This window comes from Oculina patagonica, chromosome 3 (genome assembly GCF_052425735.1).
Source record: "Oculina patagonica isolate OP01 chromosome 3, crgOcupat, whole genome shotgun sequence".
Taxonomy (NCBI): Eukaryota; Metazoa; Cnidaria; class Anthozoa; order Scleractinia; family Oculinidae; genus Oculina; species Oculina patagonica.
The window spans coordinates 27,606,038-27,628,764 of record NC_135760.1 but is presented as its reverse complement, the minus strand read 5'-3'; the positions used below and the strand labels follow the sequence as shown (position 1 = coordinate 27,628,764).

At 38.7% G+C, this 22,727-nt stretch overlaps 3 protein-coding genes across 3 annotated transcripts; 1 reads left to right on the top strand and 2 right to left on the bottom strand.

Annotated features, from left to right (window-relative positions):
* Positions 1 to 426: 426 nt before the first annotated feature.
* Positions 427 to 2,063, bottom strand: LOC144647601 (uncharacterized). Its single transcript, XM_078507383.1, has 2 exons — positions 549 to 2,063; positions 427 to 459 (listed from the first exon to the last, which is right to left on the bottom strand). Exons 1-2 carry the CDS (start codon positions 2,061 to 2,063, stop codon positions 427 to 429), a joined length of 1,548 nt encoding a protein of 515 aa, XP_078363509.1.
* Positions 2,064 to 2,313: 250 nt separating this feature from the next.
* On the top strand, positions 2,314 to 4,766 carry LOC144647600 (uncharacterized). Its single transcript, XM_078507382.1, has 3 exons — positions 2,314 to 2,339; positions 2,486 to 3,884; positions 4,677 to 4,766. Exons 1-3 carry the CDS (start codon positions 2,314 to 2,316, stop codon positions 4,764 to 4,766), a joined length of 1,515 nt encoding a protein of 504 aa, XP_078363508.1.
* A 9,115-nt stretch (positions 4,767 to 13,881) lies between these two features.
* LOC144647357 (carbonic anhydrase 2-like) lies at positions 13,882 to 21,935 on the bottom strand. Its single transcript, XM_078507159.1, has 8 exons — positions 21,550 to 21,935; positions 21,169 to 21,366; positions 17,849 to 17,967; positions 15,946 to 16,053; positions 15,473 to 15,535; positions 15,340 to 15,394; positions 15,139 to 15,245; positions 13,882 to 14,369 (listed from the first exon to the last, which is right to left on the bottom strand). The coding sequence occupies exons 1-8, from the start codon at positions 21,578 to 21,580 to the stop codon at positions 14,262 to 14,264; spliced, it is 789 nt and encodes a 262-aa protein (XP_078363285.1). The 5' UTR covers positions 21,581 to 21,935; the 3' UTR covers positions 13,882 to 14,261.
* Between the last annotated feature and the right edge of the window lie 792 nt (positions 21,936 to 22,727).

Here is a 22,727-nt window from a genome sequence, read left to right as displayed (position 1 = left end):
AGAATCTTCGGTCTTCTTCGGTTGTTATCATGGCCTAAAACGCCTTTTTAACGGTTTCACATTGTACGCGCGTGCGAGTGACTAATACAAATACACGCGAACGCTGCGCGAGACTATGAACATTATGTAAGTGACTTATATACATCAGGGATGTCTATGTGTTCATTTCCCGCATTCTGGTCCCTCTGCGAATGCCACGCTCCTAGGAAAAGCCTCTTGTGGTAATCGCCTGACTTGTCCACCACCGCTGCATGATTGAAATCCATATTATGGCCAAACGTGTTCGCGTGTTGCGCGATCTTAGAGTTTTTGTCGCAAACACGGACTGCTCTTTGATGTTCTTTAATTCGAGTAGCTAACGCTCTGTCCGTTTGTCCATAATAGGTAAAATTGCAGTCAAAGCAGTTAACTCTGTAAACTACACATCTAGACTGGAATGCTGTGAGTTTGTCCTTCGGTCTGGGGAAGCGTGTGCGTAACGTGTTAAGGGGTTTAAAGCCAACTTTGACTCCGTTGTTGCGTAGAACTTTTGAGATTCTTTCAGTTACGCCTTTCACGTAGGGTAGAACAACAAACGATTTTGCGGCATCATTTGGAGTGTCGCTGCTGTCTGAGACACGACGATTAGCTTTGCGATGAGAATCACAACTCTTGATAAACCGCAATGGATAGTTATTGTTCATCAAAACTTTAACCACATGCTCCTTTTCTTTGCGTTTCCCTGCGCTTGTTGATGGGATATTTTTCGCTCTCTCAAGGAGTGTATTCACCACTGATCTCTTGTGTTGAGTTGGGTGATGCGAGTTGAAATCTAGATATTTGTCAGTGTGCGTTGGCTTTCGATAGACGTTAACCTGTATGCGCCCGTTCACTCTAGTTGTTGCGGTGTCTAAAAATGAAAGGCCGTCGTCACCTTCGACCTCACTAGTGAATTGTATGTGCGGGTTAATTGAGTTGAGGTGATCATGAAACTCTTGCACATACTCCTTTTTTAGGCATACGTGGCTATCATCGACATACCTGTACCACCATCGTGGAGGATGCGGGGCTGATGAAATCGCTCGGTCTTCTACAAACTCCATCACTAGATTGGCTATGGTTGCACTAACCGGGGAACCCATAGCGCAGCCAAATGTTTGGTGATAATGTTCTTGCTCGTGGGTGAAAAAACTGTTTCTCAAAACGAACTCTAGCAACCTCATGATATTGCTTACGGAAATGTTCGTGCGTTCCGTTAGAGTTGTATCACGCTCCAATCTATCGCGAGTAACTTGTAGGGCTAACTCTACTGGGATTGAGGTAAACAGAGAAACAACATCATCCTCTGTAATCACTTGGTTTTTTATCTTCTGGGCAAACGCGGTGCTATTTCTCACTGAGTATCTCTCCTCCAGCAGAGGGGATAAGATAGAAACCAAATGCTTTGACAAATTGTATGTTGGTGCATTAATACAGCTGGTGATTGGACGAAGAGGTATGTGGGCCTTGTGAATCTTAGGAAGGCCATAGAAGGTTGCAGGGGTTGCATCAGTGCTGTGAAGGTGGTGATATAATTTGGGTTCCATTTGAGTTTTATCACGGTCCTGAATGCAAGGACTGGACTTTATTTCTGATAACAAATGATTAAGGTCCTTTTCGACTCGTGACGTGGGGTTCCTGCGTTTGTCGGTAATCTTCTCGTACGTGTTGGTATCATTTAATAAAGTGGCGATCTTTTCTTTGTAATCTACCGTGTTCGTAACAACAACGGATCTGCCTTTATCTGCTGGAACGATGGTAACAGAAGGATCCTGTTTTAGGTTCCTTACTGCAGCAAGTTGTTGCTTCGAGATGTTTGAAACTGCCTCAGGTTTACTGTTTTTTAAGATGTTGACCACAGATGCACGTATAGTCGCTTTAGAGCTTTGGGGAAGGTTATAAATTCCCATTTCAATGTTTGCTATGAAGTTGGACGTTGGGACAGATCTTGGAGTTGTAGCGAAATTTAGTCCGTTTTGAAGTGCTCTGGTTTCGTGGGTACTGAGTTGACGGTCAGACAAGTTTATCACCCAACGATCCTGCATCGTGGTTTCAAAATTGCAAGAAAGGCTGGTTGGAACTATTTGAGACTGCGTATTCAAAAAGCACACCACAGAATTAAACTTCTCGACGAACAGTGTGCCGTCTGCAAACGTAAGTTATCTTCTATAATTTCGCAAGATTATTCGGACTCACTGCTTAAGGTAATTGATCATAACGTTAGTACATTTAGAGCTGAAATTAAGGCTAGACATTGCCGAAAACTAACGGACATAGGAGCTTTCGAAACACGCGATGACTACGTTGACAAGGATCGTTGGGTGATAAACTTGTCTGACCGTCAACTCAGTACCCACGAAACCAGAGCACTTCAAAACGGACTAAATTTCGCTACAACTCCAAGATCTGTCCCAACGTCCAACTTCATAGCAAACATTGAAACGGGAATTTATAACCTTCCCCAAAGCTCTAAAGCGACTATACGTGCATCTGTGGTCAACATCTTAAAAAACAGTAAACCTGAGGCAGTTTCAAACATCTCGAAGCAACAACTTGCTGCAGTAAGGAACCTAAAACAGGATCCTTCTGTTACCATCGTTCCAGCAGATAAAGGCAGATCCGTTGTTGTTACGAACACGGTAGATTACAAAGAAAAGATCGCCACTTTATTAAATGATACCAACACGTACGAGAAGATTACCGACAAACGCAGGAACCCCACGTCACGAGTCGAAAAGGACCTTAATCATTTGTTATCAGAAATAAAGTCCAGTCCTTGCATTCAGGACCGTGATAAAACTCAAATGGAACCCAAATTATATCACCACCTTCACAGCACTGATGCAACCCCTGCAACCTTCTATGGCCTTCCTAAGATCCACAAGGCCCACATACCTCTTCGTCCAATCACCAGCTGTATTAATGCACCAACATACAATTTGTCAAAGCATTTGGTTTCTATCTTATCCCCTCTGCTGGAGGAGAGATACTCAGTGAGAAATAGCACCGCGTTTGCCCAGAAGATAAAAAACCAAGTGATTACAGAGGATGATGTTGTTTCTCTGTTTACCTCAATCCCAGTAGAGTTAGCCCTACAAGTTACTCGCGATAGATTGGAGCGTGATACAACTCTAACGGAACGCACGAACATTTCCGTAAGCAATATCATGAGGTTGCTAGAGTTCGTTTTGAGGAACAGTTTTTTCACCCACGAGCAAGAACATTATCACCAAACATTTGGCTGCGCTATGGGTTCCCCGGTTAGTGCAACCATAGCCAATCTAGTGATGGAGTTTGTAGAAGACCGAGCGATTTCATCAGCCCCGCATCCTCCACGATGGTGGTACAGGTATGTCGATGATAGCCACGTATGCCTAAAAAAGGAGTATGTGCAAGAGTTTCATGACCACCTCAACTCAATTAACCCGCACATACAATTCACTAGTGAGGTCGAAGGTGACGACGGCCTTTCATTTTTAGACACCGCAACAACTAGAGTGAACGGGCGCATACAGGTTAACGTCTATCGAAAGCCAACGCACACTGACAAATATCTAGATTTCAACTCGCATCACCCAACTCAACACAAGAGATCAGTGGTGAATACACTCCTTGAGAGAGCGAAAAATATCCCATCAACAAGCGCAGGGAAACGCAAAGAAAAGGAGCATGTGGTTAAAGTTTTGATGAACAATAACTATCCATTGCGGTTTATCAAGAGTTGTGATTCTCATCGCAAAGCTAATCGTCGTGTCTCAGACAGCAGCGACACTCCAAATGATGCCGCAAAATCGTTTGTTGTTCTACCCTACGTGAAAGGCGTAACTGAAAGAATCTCAAAAGTTCTACGCAACAACGGAGTCAAAGTTGGCTTTAAACCCCTTAACACGTTACGCACACGCTTCCCCAGACCGAAGGACAAACTCACAGCATTCCAGTCTAGATGTGTAGTTTACAGAGTTAACTGCTTTGACTGCAATTTTACCTATTATGGACAAACGGACAGAGCGTTAGCTACTCGAATTAAAGAACATCAAAGAGCAGTCCGTGTTTGCGACAAAAACTCTAAGATCGCGCAACACGCGAACACGTTTGGCCATAATATGGATTTCAATCATGCAGCGGTGGTGGACAAGTCAGGCGATTACCACAAGAGGCTTTTCCTAGAAGCGTGGCATTCGCAGAGGGACCAGAATGCGGGAAATGAACACATAGACATCCCTGATGTATATAAGTCACTTACATAATGTTCATAGTCTCGCGCAGCGTTCGCGTGTATTTGTATTAGTCACTCGCACGCGCGTACAATGTGAAACCGTTAAAAAGGCGTTTTAGGCCATGATAACAACCGAAGAAGACCGAAGATTCTCGGTCGAAACGTCTTGAGCACATTATGAGCGTTGTTTACGCTCAAATAAGTCAGCGTCAGAATTTATAAAGAGTATTAATATTTCTTCTATCTGGCGCATTATTCTCGTTTACACAGGTCAATTGTACATATGTCTGTTTACTGAATGTAATAGAATTTGTCAAATATAATTTGTCTCTTTCGTTCATATCTTTTATTAGTCCTTTCTAACTCCCCAGGAGTATTTTGCTTTGTGTTTTTCGCGGCGCATTTCTTGTTGTGCTAAACTTGATCTTTGTTCTTCCTGTAGTTAGTTTCCAGTCCTATTCGGTCGTTCGATCGGCCCGGACAGAACCGATCGAAGGGCTCCAGCATAAAGCGATGTAACGCCATCGCTTAAAAAGAAAAAAGAACGCCTGATTGCAGGTTACCCTAGCCTGTGATGAGGAGACTGAGTACCGGTAGTAGTAGATCCCGTTGCTCGCGATTGCTCGCGCTTTGCGCTCTGTGAGCTCAACTTGTAGGCAAGTCTCTACCGGCCGTCATCGGCCATAACAAGCGTTAATCAAAGGTCTCTGTGAGACTACGACTATTTTGCTATGGTTTATCTGTTGGCAGTCAATTGTGGTATGGAGTAGTTCTTTTTAAAGGGTGAATTAGGCTTTTCACTTTATTTAGGAGTGCAAGTGTTGAATTATGTAAATTTGTGTTGTCCTGGATATTCTGGTTAGTTTATTATGAGGAATGTAGGAACGGTGGAACGGCGGAACGGTGGAACGGCGGAACGGCGGAACGGTACGGTTGATGGGAGGAACATTGTAAAATGCGCATTGACGTATTTTCTTAAAACGCAGTATGTGTGAATTTTGTAAAACGCAGAAGTGTGAAACATTTTAAAAAGTGGCAACAACAGCTACCAAAACAAAGAACCATTTCAATTAAAAATACGTCAATTTAAGGTAAAGAAGGCGTCGAATAATGATTATTTGGGGGGGTTAGGGTGAAGTGGGGCATAGGTTCGAGATAAAGAAACGCATAAAGCCGAAGTAAGTTAAGAAAGCTGTTAAAAGGGAAACGAAAGTTCCTGAAGTTAATAAGTTTGTACTGAGAAATTTCTAATGGAATCGCAAGAACAAGGGGTTTCTATTAAGGTCATTTATCCAAGTCAAACCCTGCTCAAGGTGAGCTGTTGTGAGATGAGCTACGTGTTCTCTTATACCACATGAAAAGTAGTTGTTGTCATCTTATCGCCAAAGTTAAGGTTTGTTGGGCGGGTTTGGTAATTGGATGGGGTACCAATAGGAAACTCCTTGTTGTTAAATTTTGTTGTTGAGTTTTTGAAATCCTTTTTGTCCTTCAAAGTGTTATTGTGTTTAACAAATTAACTGACAAAAAAGTAACAAGCCAAAAAAGAAAGCTCAAAAAATGAAAAATTTTAACCCCTTCTTATAACATAAAAATACACAAAAGACCATGGTGCATGTTTTATTTAATAACTCAAAACTTATTTACAGCAGTTAAAGTTTCAATATCACATTAAACGAGCAAAACATTTCGTTTTTAAGAGTAACACATCGGCTTATGTAAAAGTTATCAAGTTTCCAAAAAAAAAATTCAATCACTTTACAAATTTGGAACTACAACAATACATTTTCCTTTTTTAAACCCTATTAAAGCTCGTTAGACCGAAACCGCCATATTGCTGAAGGAATAACTTCTGCAAAAATCGTCATGTAAGGCACATTAAAGTTTCTTGGCCGGAATCACTAGGTAATTGGCGGATAAAATTCACTTCCTGTATACCAAATTTGGAGGAGAACGGAAGTAACGCGAATTAAAATAATTTTGGCGATTTACGGTCTAATTAGACCAAAAATCTGTTTCAAATTATAAGAAAGAATAAAATCTTGGGTGATAACTTAAAAAGAAGACTTCATCTGTTTAGTTTCTAACTGAAATTTATAAACTGTCGGGCTTGCTTATACCCTACGTCAAAAACGTAATGTAAACCCGGTTACGGCTTTTGGGAAGCAGAATCCGTGTTTTCCACCACCTATGTACTCAAACAATTGCCGGAAATTCGTTTTATCTTGCTGTGCGTCCATTGTGTAAATTCAAAAGCATCGCTCACGAAAACATACTAACGAGCCTGTTAGCGACTTACTTAATCGCACAGTAGGAAATTCAGGATTAAATACTAAAACTGCCATACCAAAAATTCATAGAATGTATCATACCGTAGAAATGGAATAAAGTGGTAGCTTATCTCTCTAAAAAGAAAAAAACTTCTTTAGCGCAGCTTAGCATATAACGGGAGAATTTTATCTCAACTGGTGTGTCAAGAGGTGTGTCAGCATTGCATTGATAACAACTAAGACAACGGAATAGCGTAAACGGCTATAAATAAACACGGCAGAACAAAAGAAAACACGTGTTAAAAAAATTGAACATAGAAGTGAGAGAAAAAAAAGAACGAAAAGCGTAGCACTTTAAAAATTGTACGTTTTGGCAAACGATGGCAAATGAGTTAACCAGTTACTGATGGCAAAAATCACGAGCATAAATGAGAATTGCCAGATACTGCAACTCCGTTGACGTTTCCCCACTCGCTTACCAACCGCAGTGCGGAAATACTTCAAATTCCAAGACTAAAAGCGAAACCATGTAGCGATAACTTTATCGAAAAAACATCTGTACCACATGACACATTCATACAAACAACATCAACGCAAGATTGTACTCACTTAGCACTCAAGGTAACTCTCTTGCTCCACTAAACATCTGTCTCTTTTCCAGAGTGAATTCTTCCAACGGTGAAGAAAAGTTTATGACAACTGTCAAGTTCAGTGCTATTGAAAACAAATTTATTGAGCAGTAGATAGAGCTCTATTGCTCCTTTAAACTTCGTAAACCGTTGAAAACCACTCCACTCCGCAACAGTTAAAAACCACTGGAATTTGTATCCGTTTATGTTATTTCATTAACTTCAATCTTGCCAAACTAAAGCATTAACGTGCGTATCTTTGTACTGATAACTTGGTACTACTGGATAAAACGCACTCTCCAAGAACTTTCCTTTTAATACAAAGAACAAAACGTTTTTAAACAGTTTATGACCGATTTGGCTTGCGTATGCAAAAATTACAGTAATCTTCAATCCACGCCGCCGCAATTTGAACCCGCAAGTGTTTACGCAATACTAATGAGAGCCCCTTTCATCACCTACAGCGGAATATGTGACAAGTCACGTCTTTAACACCATCTCGCCAGTGTTGACCCAAACATTGGAAACCACCCCCAAATTGCTTGTGCCGGTCTCACCAGGCTTTGAAAACCAACAAGAAAAATACCATCTTTGGGACTTAAAACGATAAGGAGAAACACTATAGAATTTTAAAGTGGCCTTAAAACGGAAAACCATGGACTACAGAGTGCTAAAACGTTGTTGATGAAGGATTTATCTTTCCTTCTACCGCCGCCATGCTGTAATGGTGCTTACAAATGCGTTTTGAATTCAAATCACGGAGTTAAACACGGACTCAATGCGGCTTATCAAATCTTTTGAGAACGAAATGGTAATGTACTGTTATTGCTTTGAACTTGGATGTAATTTTTTGAACGATCGGTAAATCCATTTAGTGTACAATTGACTTCAAAAGCTGGCTGCTAAAATTAAAACCGCTTTCAACATGAACATGTGGATAATTATTTCAGCCGTGCAGTACAGCACGGTGCGACAAATTTCGATACTCTGCCGCTTGTTAACACATTTCTTTTCTTGACTTCATACGAACTAAAAATAAATTCTAAACAAAGTTTCTTTCAAGGTTCTCTTTAGTAGTCTGAATTCTGTAATTTTGTAAGCATTTTTAATGCTTTTTCACGCCGTTGCAATTTGAACCCGCAAGTGTTGACGCAATACTAATGAGAGACCCTTTCATCACCTACAGCGGAATATGCCCTTTCCCACCCTCCCTGGAGTTTTTTTGCTTCTTCTATTGTTCTATAGATAATAACGGCAAATAAACCAATCAAAATCTGTTTTCTGCGCATATTTTTAGAGAACTCTTGGGGTCCTAGAAGAAGGTTTTTCGTATTATCCCGTGCATTGAAATCGTACAAGGAAATCGTAGAGCCGCGCGGGTTGTATTTACAAACTTCCAAGGCCTTGTTTTGATTCTGAACAAGAAAAAAAACCATATTTGGGACTTAAAACGGAAAGGAGAAACACTATAGAATTTAAAAGTGGCCTTAAAACGGAAAACCATGGAATACAGAGTGCTGAAACCTTGTTGATGAAGGATTTATCTTTCCTTCCACCGCCGCGAAGATATGGTGTAATGGTGCTTACAAATGCGTTTTGAATTCAAATCACGGAGTTAAACAAGGACCAATTGCGGCTTCTCAAGTCTTTTGAGAACGAAATGGTAATGTACTGTTATTGCTATGAACTTGGATGTAATTTTTTGAACGATCGGTAAATCCATTTAGTGTACAATTGACTTCAAAAGCCGGCTGCTCAAATTAAAACTTCGCTTTCAACATGAACATGTGGATAATTATTTCTGCCGTGCAGTACAGCACGGTGCGAAAAATTTCGATACTCTGCCGCTTGTCAACACATTTCTTGACTTCATCCAAACTAAGAAATAAATTCTAAACAAAGTTTCTTTCAAGGTTCTCTGTAGTAGTCTGAATTCTGTAATTTTGTTAGCGTTTTTAATGCCTTTTCACGAGGCCGCAATTTGAACCCGCAAGTGTTGACGCAATACTAATGAGAGACCCTTTCATCACCTACACCGGAATATGTGACAAGTCACGTCTTTAACAAGAGCTTGCAAGTGTTGACGCAGTAATAATAAGAGACCCTTTCATCGCCCACTGAGCGGAAAGAAATCCCTTGAGAAATTAAAACAGTCCCTTGAGAAATTAAAAAAGTCCCTTGAGAGTTTACAAATATGTGGTTCCAAATTTTGCCCACACCACTCCTAATCTCCTACTTTTGCTTGTAAACAAGCAAAATAGTCGAAAAAATGTTAATGTAATTTATTTACCCACGTAACACCGAAGATCTTGGAGCTCGTCGAGACGTGTACGTGCTGTGCATCGAAGATCGAAGGGGAGGGGGGGAGGGGGGACAAAATCCCATTTCCCAGCCCAAATTTTGCCCAAATCCCATTTCCCAGCCTATTTTTTGTCCAAATCCCATTCCCAGTAGTAAAATTCCCAGTGCATGGAAAACCGGGCTTAAGCGTAATATATTTGTTGTTTTGATTGTCCTAAATGTAGTCCACTCCCTGAACTCTCCCGGGATCGGATCCCTTCGGTGAACTCAGGCACAGGCGTCGTTGAGCGAGTGAGAAATATTGACCTGCATTAGGCTTTGGTAGATTGTGCTCCTAAAAGTGGCATATTATGCTACTAGTGGTGCTTAAAATTTTGCCAAATCATGCAAAAATTATGCCTGAATTCCCAAATTATGCTTCTGATTTCCGAAATTATGCTCACAAAATGACGTAGATTCTGTACATAGAGGCGCGCAATAACGACACCAAATTATGATGTTTTTCAAATAAACTGTTGTTGTAAATTTATTTGTGTTCTATGGCAGTTTGTCACGGCCGTCAGCTGTCCAAATTAGCTGCTCGCATCTCTGAACCGTTTGTAAAATGCCTCCAACGACTTAACAATCACAATTGTATAGCTAAAACACGCATTGCAAGAACAAACTACCTAAATTTCATTTATGTCCGTAGAAAATACACCATATTTACTAAATTTTATGAATTTATGCTCCAAAAAGTGCGCTTTTTAGCTCCAATTATGCCAAAAATTATGCTAGCACAATCTACCAAAGCCTAACCTACATGCGCATTCTCAGAAATCTGTCAACCCCACCCCCCTCCCTCCCAAAACAAAAACTGAGGAGGGGAAGCTGAAGAAACCAAATCATAATCGACAGTACCTTTGGAAACGCACGCACAGATGTTAAATTCAAAAATTTAGTACTTGTGGGTTTAATATCTATTCATTACGGCTCTAGACAAAGGTTACGACAATTTTTCTTGCAGATGTCGCGCTAATTTGTTGCGTAGTTGAATTTTTCATTTTAGCGAACTATTTTACCTTAGCACACGCGTTGCATGTAAGAAACGCCATACGTCTCTGTGGTTTTTCATTGGTTTGTTGCATGCACATGCAAGTTATCCTAGACTGTCCCTTCTCGCACCTGGGTCGCAGAAGGAATAGTTCAGAGAATGGAGTATCCAAAATCATGTTCTGCTAGTTATATTATCACCAATGCTGTTGAGAACATTACTTTTCATTTGTTCGTTTGTCTTGTAGAGAATGGTAGAAATTTTCAATTTTTTTCTCCCTTACTTACCACTACCCTGCAAAACTTACTATCACTTCCTTTAAATATTCCATTTGTGCCTATGCTCAGTCATAGCAGTTCCGCTGAGTAACTTAATCACTAACACGAAAATTGATCGACACTTGATGGACACTCGTGCAGTGTAGTGGTTTTAAGAATATTATAGAGCGTAAAATATGCAGGTTTAGTCATGTACTGACATGCTTCCCATTCCCATTTTTTGTTTCCGAATCCCAGTCCCAGTTACCTAAATCCCATTTTCCCAGTGAAAAAATAGGCATATCCCAGTTCCCATTTTACCCCTTCAGGACCCTCTTTGTTTAATACTGTCATTATTTATTGGTGGAAGGGCCACTATATTTGATGGGAGGGTCACTACTTTTTGAACGCCAGTTTGGGGAGGACCATTACTTTGTATTTAAAATAATTTGAGAGTCCTGAAGGGTAAAATGGGAACTGGGATTGGCCTGTTTTTGACCTGGGAAAATGGGATTTATGTCACTGGGACTGGGATTTGGTCGCTGCTGGGAATAGGAAAAAAATGTCAAAAATGGGAATGGGATAAATAATTTGTAACCATGACCAGTCGAGACATCACTTATTTCCTGGGTTTGAGACGGCAAAAAATTGTTAATGCCCCTCGTCTGTGTCAATTTCTAGTATGTTTAGCCATCATGTTTTTCCCCCTAATGGTCTCGATTGGCGGTTAACGATATTTGTGTAAGCGGTAGGTGTAAAGCCAAAAGTCTCCAGAGCATGTGTATTTCTTTCTGTGGAAAGAGTTCCAAGCGAAAGTGATGTTTAGGCCTGTCCCGAATGTGCTCGGTAACTTTTGAGCACCTTTTTGCAGACAAGTTTTGCCTTCCTGGGCATTTCTTGAGCAAATAATAGGTTTAGAGCACATATCAAGTACGAAAAAGTCAACGCCGGATAACATAAAAGACTTCAATTTTTAACAACCTTTTGAAAGCTAAGTTTCAAGCAATTTTTCTTGACCCGGATGTTTGCAATTATTGTGAAGAACGAAAAATAAAGCTTTCAATTAACGTTTATATAAAAATATCAAGAAATTTAGGTTGAAACTATTGAAATTTAGGTAGCAAACTTTTCAAGTTGGATTTTTAGCATTTTTTTACCAACCTTTTGGCATTCCAGTAAGCAACTTTCCAGTATTTTACGAGCACAATCGGGACAGGCCTAAAAGTGATGAGCTGCCTAATTCAAATCAGGATGCCAGCTTACCACTAAGAACTCCTAATAGCGAACTGGTAGACAGCTTTAGAGCTAGTGACAGTGACAGCGACTCCGAAGAAAAAGTTGAAACAACACTTATCATGATCCTTCCGACCAGGCTTGAAAGAATAAGAACACTAGCAAGTCAGATGACAGACTTCCTGCATGCAGGAAAATGATATTAATGTGAAGTGGCAGGAACTTGTAACTTAAATAATCACTATAACTTCCTTACTTGCACGTTTTACCAGTCTAAAAAGATCCTATCGTCTTCAGAACATCTTCGCAAATCCTCGTTAATTTTTTGGACCTTTGTTGGATTGTATTGAGAAGCCGGAATTTTGCGGATACTAAGAGAAAAGAGCTTGTATTTATAACAGTGGGATTTTTCTGGATTCTGCTAGCGAGAATGGGATTTGAACACTAAGTGGGATTTGGAATAAAATGGGCTGGGAAATGGGATTGGTACCTCCCCCCCCCCCCCCCCTTCAGGACCCTCACATGTTGAAATCCTATGCATAATTGTGCAAGCAAAAGTAAATTATACAGTTGAATCCCCATAACTTAAACCCTGAATAACTCAAACCTTTTTCAATTCCCCTCCAGGTAACTTTCTTACTAATTTTACCCTCGACAACTCGAAGCTCCGCTAACGTTAACTCAAACCACTATTGATTTTCTTTGAAGATTTTAGTTATCGGGATCTACTGGTATAAGTTATAGCCATGGTATCAGCTGTACTTCACAGGGCTGTAGCCAGACTTTTGGCAAAAATGAGGCCTCTTCCAAGATCTGCAATCAGCAAAGGCACAAGCCGCTGGGGAAGGGTGTCTGAGGGTATGCCCCCTCCCAGAAAATTTTGAAACCTGGAAGTTCTGAAAAGTTTTTTTTTTTCAACATTTTTCATAAGGTGTACGTAGTTCGTTGAGGATTATTTTCTGAACTAAATGTATTTGTTTTTAATTTTGGGTCAATTCAAGAAGAGACAAGACCCTTGTCTTGGCCTTTAGCTCCCGCTAGTTATGGCCCTAAAAGCACAGACTGCGGTGCTGGCTTTGCTCCATCTTGCCCTCCAAGCTAAATACCTGATTGGCTCTCAGAAAGGAAACCACTGCCATGCAAGCTCTAGTTAGTTTTTTTCTAACTATATAGCTAGTTTAAGGGGCTAGGTCACGGTGTTTTAGGTAATTCTATTGATTTTCGTTAACTAAGGGCTCTAAACTTTAAATTGGCAGAGCAAAAGTCTTATCAGTTGGCAAAACAAAGGCCACATGACAAACAAGGATGATTTTTAAGCATTGTGAATGACACTTTCATACAAATTGATATAAGCTTGAAAAAAGTTGGGCCGACGTTTTCCAAGTTTAGCCAAACGCAATCCGTTTAAATCTTCGCGAATTTTGCCCATCCATTCCCCCTTTGTGAGTTTCTTTTGATTTCTTCTACAGTTTAAAGCCGTTATTGCGATATTTCAGTTAATTCTATGAACAGTTGGTTTGTGCCGAAATTGCCTAAAATTGCGTGACATAGCCTATTTAATAAGTAGAAAAAATAAAACACCTTCCCAACTATTCCCCTCCCCTAAATAGTATCATCTTTTTTTTTCTTTTTACTAACCTGCTCTGGATTTGAACTCTCAACCTCTCAATTTGCTGTCAAACCCCTTATCCACTTTGCACGTAGGAAACGTTGGGTGAACCACTATTTTTTTCAAATATATGACTCCAACCAATACCCTAACCCTATTATTTACCTACTATAAAAAAAAATCAACTGGTTAGAAAAAAAAACTAACCAGTTAAGAAAAGAAATTAACTGAGATCAAAAATAAACTGCAACATATATTTTCAAATGTTCTTTGTAGAATATTTAAGTTTTCATTCTTTTATTGCTTAACAGGCAGCAGTAACAGTTCAAACAATATTCCTTTATTGTTTTCACAATTCAATCACATTAAAGTGTATCAGTTACATAAGGTTTTCTTACCTAAGACCAAAAAAACGCATTACACTCTTAATTTTTGTTCACTTAACGAAAGCCTAAAATGACAACAGATACAGATAGCGGTCGCAGAGCCACATCTATCTTACAAATTAATGCACTACGAAGTAACAGCTTGCTATCTAAGCTCTTTCCTTTCTACACTCTGGCTTGTTAATTTTTCTCATTTCTCATTTTTACCCATACTGCTTATGTATACTAAGTTTTCTAAGAGTTATGCATTTTGGTTCCAAGGAAATGTTTCACACACACATACACATGCACAGCTGTGATGAGCATTTGCATTCACTTAAAGGAAGCTGCAACTGTGCGATTATGAAGCGGACATGGTGGACGATAGTTTCCAGTCATTGGCTTCCCATGTGTATCGTCAACTGCTCTGAAGGCTTCCATCTAAACAAAGTAAAAAAGAAAACTAAGTGAGCAGCTATGTCATTAATGAAATGCATAATCTATACAAACCACGCATGGTCTTTTAGGGGCTAGGTCACGGTATTTCAGGTGATTCTATTTATTTTTGTTAATTAAGAGCTGTAAACTTCAAATTGGCAGAGCACAATTAATTTATTGGTAAAATCATGGTCACATAAGAAACAAGGATGATTTTCGAGCATTTTAAATGACACTTTCATACAAATTGAGATAAACTTGAAAAAAGTCGGGCCAACGTTTTTCAAGTTTAAACAAACGCAATCCCTTTTAATCTTCTCGAATTTTGGCCATCCATGGCCCTTTTTGGCCTTTCTGTATTTCGATCTTTTGAGTTCTTCTACAGTTTAGTGCCGTTATTGTGATATTACAGTTATTTCTATGACCAGTTGCAATTTATTGGCGCCTAAATTGCCTAAAATTGCATGACATAGCCCCTTTAAGTGACTGCAATGTACAAAACTTATATGCAACCATAAAGAGTGAGTCTTACAAATGTGCGGGGCAGCGGGGCATGTAAGGCAGGGTAGTGCGGCATGCGCGGCAAGGTAGCGAGGCAGAAATCCCTACTCCAAATAAAAAGGCTAACCACAAGTTACCTAAGCTAACAGTAGGCTAACCGAAGTGCTATTTATAACCGGAATGAATCGCATACCTCGCTGCCTCGCAGTTTGTGACGAACCTAAAGAGTAAAGTGGTTATAGACTGAGAACACTCTGAGAATTAAATATACCTGGGCTGCAGAGACTTCAAGAGGTTTCTTAAAAACAATCCACTTGACGCATTCTGCCAGAGGTGGAGTGGTCAGTGAACCATCATAAGTATAATAATCTACCAGAGCTGCAAAGTGTTAAAAAAATACACATTTATAAATTTCACAAGATCAAAAATTATTAAGTTACTAATAAACAACAGAAAAAGATTAGTAACATACCTTCAGGCATAACGGCTCCCAAGTCAAACTGGCCAGGAAATTTAACAGAGCTTCCCTAGAGAAAATTTCCAGTTAGTTGATGGTATCATAAGCCACTTTTATATTAAGTAGGCAAGAATAAAAAAGTTCTTACCCCATTCTTCACTTTAGGAAGCAAGTCTGTTATGGGTTTCAGGCTTGCATTTTCTTTTCCAACCTGCCAAAAAAAATATATTACTGGTCACAATCATGAAAATGGTGGTAGTTCTTGACATAATTTCCAAATTGAACTATTTTTTTATTTTAATCTTTATAATTTTTTGTCAACCTCTTGTGTGAATCAGGATCAATGTGAGAACTTGTGACAATCATCACTGAATACAAAAAGAGCAATGCCACTTTAAGTTGTTTGTTCCTGGTACCTAAAACATTTTTTGGTCAGGATTCTAAGTGTGTTGTGTTTGAGTGTGGCCAGGGACCATTTGATGTACATGTAGTGTAGACCTGCTAAAGGGAGGTGTTCTCCCACAGGAGGTGTCTGTTATAGCAGCAGTTCACCTGACTGTTCAAAATTTTAAGTCGTTAGTTTTCATAAGAACTTGAAACAAATGATTAATAAAAACTTACCTTTAAGAAGAATCCCAATACACATAAAGCATTTGGGTCATTAGAGCCAACTGCGTCTTTGAAACTGCTATAATTGGGTGACTCAGTATTCCAGTGAACCAAATGTAACTGCAAAGAGAACAAACTGAATCAGTATGTGACTACTAATAATGCAAAACTGTACAATAGCTAGATAAATAAATAAATAATTGACAAGGGTTTTATAATTTGTTGTAGAACTGTTGTTATTTTTTAATTCAATTTAATTTTGGCAAAAAAAAACTGGAAAATGAGTATCGTTATTGGCTGTGACTAAAAGTTGGATGGGGACTTGGGGACTGGGACGCATGTTTGGGACGTGGGACGCATGGGCTGGCACGTGGGGATGTTGGATGTGGGACGAGGGACGTGAGGACGGGGACTCGGGGACGTGAGGACTGGGACACAGGGACGTGGGACGTGATGACGCGCAAAAGAACAGACTAAGTTTTCTGCATTGAATGTGTAAAATACAATTTCCAGTCTTATTTTTAATAGCTTCATTGTGAAAGATAAAAATAAGGCATGGAACATTCAACACTTTGTCTCAGGAAATATCGACACTCTCGGGAAAACAAAACTAACTGTTTCCCGAGGGACCAGACATTATGCTTTGTTATACATCCAAAGGATAATCAAATTAAACGAACGAACGAACAAATTAGCGTTAACAACAGCACGCCTTAGCACAACTTTATTTCTTTTATTAAACACTGCAAATGTACGACAAATACATCATAAAATACGTTCAAAAGAAAACAAAGAACCGACTTACTTAACACACATTCTCAAAGTCCTTCTGCTCTAAAAGTCTTTGATTTCGTGTTTCGAATGAAAAGTAGAAAGTGCCGGTTTTAGCCTCAAACTGTTCCACTGTGTTTCACGAACTTTCAAAGAACAAGGGACAAATTTTCTGGAAGCCACCAGAATAGTGAACTTCAAAAACATGACGCCAAAATCATGCCACCGGCCTCAGTTACGTTCTGATCACATGCTTTTCACATTGAGCACATTCAGTCAGCAAAATGAATCCCGCGAGGGGAAACATTTGATGAAAATGTTTCCCTCGAGTGATACATTTTCATTTTATGCAAGGTCACGTGATTACTTATAAGCCAATGAAAATCGTATTTAAAGCAAAGAAAACTGCGGGTGTATAACAAATTTCAAAGTTCTATATCTTAAGCTATTAAAAAAATAAGACAGAGTTCTAGAACATGTCGGCAATATCGTGTCGTGCATGTCCCCACGTCCCCTTACCCACATTCCCGAGTCCCCACGTCCCAGCCCACGCCTCCCATGTCCCAAACACGCGTCCCGCATCCCAGCCATCGTCATTTGTGTTTGAGTCAAATTGCACATATTGACAACATTTGTTTAAAATTGCATTCATAAAAACATCTTTGGTACTCCTTGTCATATGCTCAGAAGTTGTCGGAACATCTTCGGAAATCTCCAAAAATGGTTAGAACATCTTCAGAAAACATGGAGATGGCAATCTCAAGCCTTTGCTTATAAATAACCTTTTGTTGGTTAATTTTGTTCCAAGTGGCAGTCAGTTCAAGTATGAACTGAAATCTATGAAGTAATGCTCTTTGCAAATTGATCTGATTTGATCCTCTCTGATGTGCCTAGTATTAACGCAGCACTTTTTAGTTATAATTGTCATGATGAAGTTAAAATATGACAGGTTCAAAATCTAAAAGACATGTGCCACCATACTGTGTGCTCAAACAACCAAAGAGGGTGTGAAAATGGATCCTCTTACTCCAGTGGATCCTCTTACTCCAGTAAGGGACAGGGGGGCTAGCTTACATTTACACACAGGCTTGAGGGAGGAAGGCCCTTTCCCTCACTATAAGCAACTATATTTTTACTGATTTACCTCAGCTGGGTACATCTGGCCATCGACTCTGTGTTCTGAGCCTTCAGAATCATTACCACCCCAGTGAAAATGAAACTGTTCAAACTTGTATTTCTTAGTCAGTGGCCCTCCAGATATCTCTAGAATGAAAAGAATTTGAAAGAACATTATCTTTCAGCTCATAATAGGCCATTTTGAAAAATACCATAATACTCTTTGTTGTCCCTCCAAATTTTGCATAAGCATTGTTTTCAATTTCTCTTGGGACAGCGAGAGAGATTGAAAACAATGCTTATGCAAAATTGTGGAGGGGCAACAGAGTATTATGGTATTTTTGAAAATGGCCTATTGATAATAATATTATTGATTTATTGATTCAAGGTTTCCAGTGCTTTTCATTACATTTTGATTATTACATCTATTAGAACAGCAAATGCCCCCCCCCCCCTAAAAAACATACCCCTCTATGACACACACTAAAATGAGAATGCAAAAAACATAAACCACACCCTTTGAGCCCCATAACCAAAACAGGGTATAATGGCTAGCATCTGTGATAAAAAACACAGGTAACCTTGATAATTTTTTCTTACTCTGTTTGATTAATTTTTATATATGTCACATCTGGTGAAATGAACTGATTTTAGAAATGGAAATTAGAATGCATGATTACACAGCCTTATGCAAGTATAAATGGGAGAAAAAGTTCAGCTCAGGAACATTACCTATAAACTTCTCCCCAACATTTTTGAGTGTTTGCACCAAGCTATGTCAACAACAGTCAATCATTTTCTGCTTCTTTTGTAAAATAAAGCTAATAAAATGCTAGGATGTCATAATTCTGCACAACCAATCAGAGTGCAAGTTCTATATCATCAAAATGTAAAATAGTTATACCTGCGATAATTTAAGTTAATTTTATGCCAAAAACAGCTAAACTGTTCTCAATCAAACTACAGACAAAAGTACTCCTTATATTTTTGCAAGGTCATGTGATTAGCTATTCTAATAACTAGAAAATTAAAAAATACTCTCAAAACAGTGAAATGTCTGTCAATCAAATTACAGACAAAAGTACTCCTAATATTTTTCCAAGGTCATGTGTTTAGCTATTCTATAGCTAAAAATGAAAAAAAGCTGAAAACAGCAAAATGGCTGTCAATCAAATTACAGACAACAGTGCTTGTTATATTTTTCCAAGGTCGTGCGTTAAGTAAAGCATTCTTTCAGTTGTATGGCCCCTCCGTCATTAGGACGCCATCCACAACTAAATATAGCAACATTCTTCAGTATCCAATTATTAGAAACTTTGCCTCAGGTAAAAAATATTGAGTGCTAGCTGGTTTAATTAGTCTCGAATGCTTATTAAAAATTTGTTATAAATTCTCGAGAGACCTGTCACTTTGTTCCAAGCGGGTTGATATTAGATAATTAATTATTCATAGTACACTTGCTTTTCCGAGTGGGATGATGAATAAATGTTGCGTGGCATGACTAAATGAAGGCGATTCCTAGCTTTTACCGAATTATTTAAAGCACTATTACATACATAGTGGCAAGTATAAAGCTGCTATCTTGAAAATTGAAGCTGAAGAGGGCTCTTAAGTCGAATAATTAGTGAATATATTAACGCTATTCGTGATTAAATTTTTAAAAAATACACCTGGCATAAAAAAATGGCTGTCAATCAAATTACAGACAACAGTGCTTGTTATATTTTTCCAAGGTCGTGCGTTAAGTAAAGCATTCTTTCAGTTGTATGGCCCCTCCGTCATTAGGACGCCATCCACAACTAAATATAGCAACATTCTTCAGTATCCAATTATTAGAAACTTTGTCTCCGGTAAAAAATATTGAGTGCTAGCTGGTTTAATTTGTCTCGAATGCTTATTAAAAATTTGTTATAAATTCTCGAGAGACCTGTCACTTTGTTCCAAGCGGGTTGATATTAGATAATTAATTATTCATAGTACACTTGCTTTTCCGAGTGGGATGATGAATAAATGTTGCGTGGCATGACTAAATGGAGGCGATTCCTAGCTTTTACCGAATTATTTAAAGCACTATTACATACATAGTGGCAAGTATAAAGCTGCTATCTTGAAAATTGAAGCTGAAGAGGGCTCTTAAGTCGAATAATTAGTGAATATATTAACGCTATTCGTGATTAAATTTTTAAAAAATACACCTGGCATAAAAAAATGGCTGTCAATCAAATTACAGACAACAGTGCTTGTTATATTTTTCCAAGGTCGTGCGTTAAGTAAAGCATTCTTTCAGTTGAATGGCCCCTCCGTCATTAGGACGCCATCCACAACTAAATATAGCAACATTCTTCAGTATCCAATTATTAGAAACTTTGTCTCCGGTAAAAAATATTGAGTGCTAGCTGGTTTAATTAGTCTCGAATGCTTATTAAAAATTTGTTATAAATTCTCGAGAGACCTGTCACTTTGTTCCAAGCGGGTTGATATTAGATAATTAATTATTCATAGTACACTTGCTTTTCCGAGTGGGATGATGAATAAATGTTGCGTGGCATGACTAAATGAAGGCGATTCCTAGCTTTTACCGAATTATTTAAAGCACTATTACATACATAGTGGCAAGTATAAAGCTGCTATCTTGAAAATTGAAGCTGAAGAGGGCTCTTAAGTCGAATAATTAGTGAATATATTAACGCTATTCGTGATTAAATTTTTAAAAAATACACCTGGCATAAAAAAGGTTTTTCGTGTTTACTTGTAAATTATATTGCTTCAGCCTGATAAGCGCTTTTATTAGTTTTCTTAATTACTTGAGATAGGTTTTTTCATCTAAAGCAAAAGAACACCACAGGTTCTGTTTGGCAGTTTCCGTGACAATGACCACTCCACACATTAAAACCTTTCCTGTGTGCGTGTCATTAAAAAGACAAGGGTGGGATTAAAAGCATTAGTCTTTTCACAAATCCTTGTAAAAACTTAGGTGATCTAACCCTGTGAAGAAAGGAATAAGTATTCAAATTTTGCACGAGTATAAGACCAGGATTTGAAAATATTTCTTTAGAAAGAACTGCACACACGATATTGCCGACATGTTCTAGAACTCAAACATAAACCAGCATAAACTCACGCACGCGACAGATCTGTATCAAAATATTTTTTTCCCGTTTTTAATTGAGAAAAAGAGCGAGTATCTTTTGAAGGCTTTTAATTACCTTGCGAGTGAAAAACATCGTCGCTATACCGTTTCAGACACCTAAGTTTTTTTAGCGCTAGTGTCTGCATAAATTTCGCTATTCTGCCCGCGTACAAATACAACTCAATATGTTGTGTACAAACCAACACGTTTTGTGTTACCTGATAAATTACCAGTGCCTGGTTGAAATTGCACGGAATGGCCGTTGTTTAAAAACATAGCATCGGAGAATGCAGGATATGATACAACCACTGGCTTAAGATCTGCGTCGTACTCGACACCACTGGTTTTTAAATCGATAGGTGATTGTCGCTTGCCTTTGGCGGCTATCGGACATTCTTTATGCCAGGTTTCAGGACCTGTAGATGAGAGATTCGAAACATCTTCAACTATCTTAACGTCTTTAAAGAGAATTTCAGGCAGTAATAATTCACGATTCACTTATGTACCACTACACAGTAGAGAAATTGTTTAAGGTTTCGTTTTCAGTAAATGCAAAACAGAAACTATCAATATCACAGTCGATGTTATATAAAGCTTACCGTTGTCTTTGCTATATCCCCAAGGAGCCATTGTTGAAGAACGCAGGTATCGCCGAGACTGCAAAAGATTACTGCGCTTCAGATGGGTTAAACAGCCTCTTTTGTAGGCGACGCTGGACGAATATATTAAGCAATTAAACAAAGCAGTGTCCAATAACAAACGTTATTGTTATTTCAAAAGCAAAACAATATTAATTATTCTTCAAGTGACAGGAAGGAGTTTGCATTAGAGCATGTGGTACTTGAACTTTTTGATCCTTGTGAATTCATCCATTGATTTTTCCGCCCTCCTGCTGACCCAGATATAATTGTTGATAAACTTGTTCGTTGATCCAAAAAGGCGGCATTATTTTAGCGCCGATCTTTGCAAATTTTGAAAAGACTAGTTATAAGGTTCAATGATCTGGGGATTTGAGATTTGAGTACTGACTCACGAGACACCCCCGGTCACCCCTAATTGTCCCCAGATCTCCGCGGGCAAATGTAGCAATACTACAAGGAATTTACATAACGGATTATCGTATTTCTTCAAGTTTTACAAAAAAGCAAAAGCAGAAATATCAATGGCTTTTCAAAATCCCGGCTGAGTTGACTCTGAGTTAAAAACTAAGACAAGTGTATAGATTAACAACTAAATAACGTGTGACACACAATGATTTACAACTTGTAACATGTCTCAGCCGACAGTCGCGTTGCGTGAGAACTGTGCTATAAAATAACGTGACCATGCATGTGCTCCCTGCGGCACGAGAGAAAAAATACAAAGGTTCCTCTAAGTATTTTTGTAATGTGAGTCATTTATACAGTATGTGAGTTAAAATTACAACTGCAATATTGCGATGGGCATTTATACATTTTTGTTAGACACTAAATGTGAACTGTGCTAAATTATAGCAGTCGGTTAACAATATTTAAAACTCCAAATGACAGTAAGCAACAATACTTGAAAATTAATAATAATTGTCTGATATTTCTAAAAAAGTGTAGGTGCCTTTATACTTCTACAGTTATGAAAAGCTCTGTAAATTATTGTGCAAAATAAAAATACTGTAGAACCCCGCCCAGTGTTAGTCCTATCTGGCCTGAGCAAATGCTCATGCAGTCATTTTTTTTTTATCTAAACAACCTTTAATAATCTCACTTCGTTGATGCGATCTACGACGACTTCTTCCTATATT

What these genes read in the sequence shown, in the direction of transcription:
- LOC144647601 (XM_078507383.1), bottom strand. Translation starts at nt 2,063, where the DNA reads ATGCAGGATCGTTGGGTGATAAACTTGTCTGACCGTCAACTCAGTACC. An exon ending in TTCTACCCTACGTGAAAGGC is followed by an intron (nt 460 to 548) that starts GTAACTGAAAGA and finishes ACGCTTCCCCAG; the next exon opens with ACCGAAGGACAAACTCACAG.
- LOC144647600 (XM_078507382.1), top strand. Translation starts at nt 2,314, where the DNA reads ATGACTACGTTGACAAGGATCGTTGG. An exon ending in ACGTTGACAAGGATCGTTGG is followed by an intron (nt 2,340 to 2,485) that starts GTGATAAACTTG and finishes CCTTCCCCAAAG; the next exon opens with CTCTAAAGCGACTATACGTG. An exon ending in TACGCAACAACGGAGTCAAA is followed by an intron (nt 3,885 to 4,676) that starts GTTGGCTTTAAA and finishes TTCTTCCTGTAG; the next exon opens with TTAGTTTCCAGTCCTATTCG.
- LOC144647357 (XM_078507159.1), bottom strand. Translation starts at nt 21,580, where the DNA reads ATGGCTCCTTGGGGATATAGCAAAGACAACG. An exon ending in GGGATATAGCAAAGACAACG is followed by an intron (nt 21,367 to 21,549) that starts GTAAGCTTTATA and finishes TCTCATCTACAG; the next exon opens with GTCCTGAAACCTGGCATAAA. An exon ending in GCCAGATGTACCCAGCTGAG is followed by an intron (nt 16,054 to 17,848) that starts GTAAATCAGTAA and finishes TTCTCTTTGCAG; the next exon opens with TTACATTTGGTTCACTGGAA.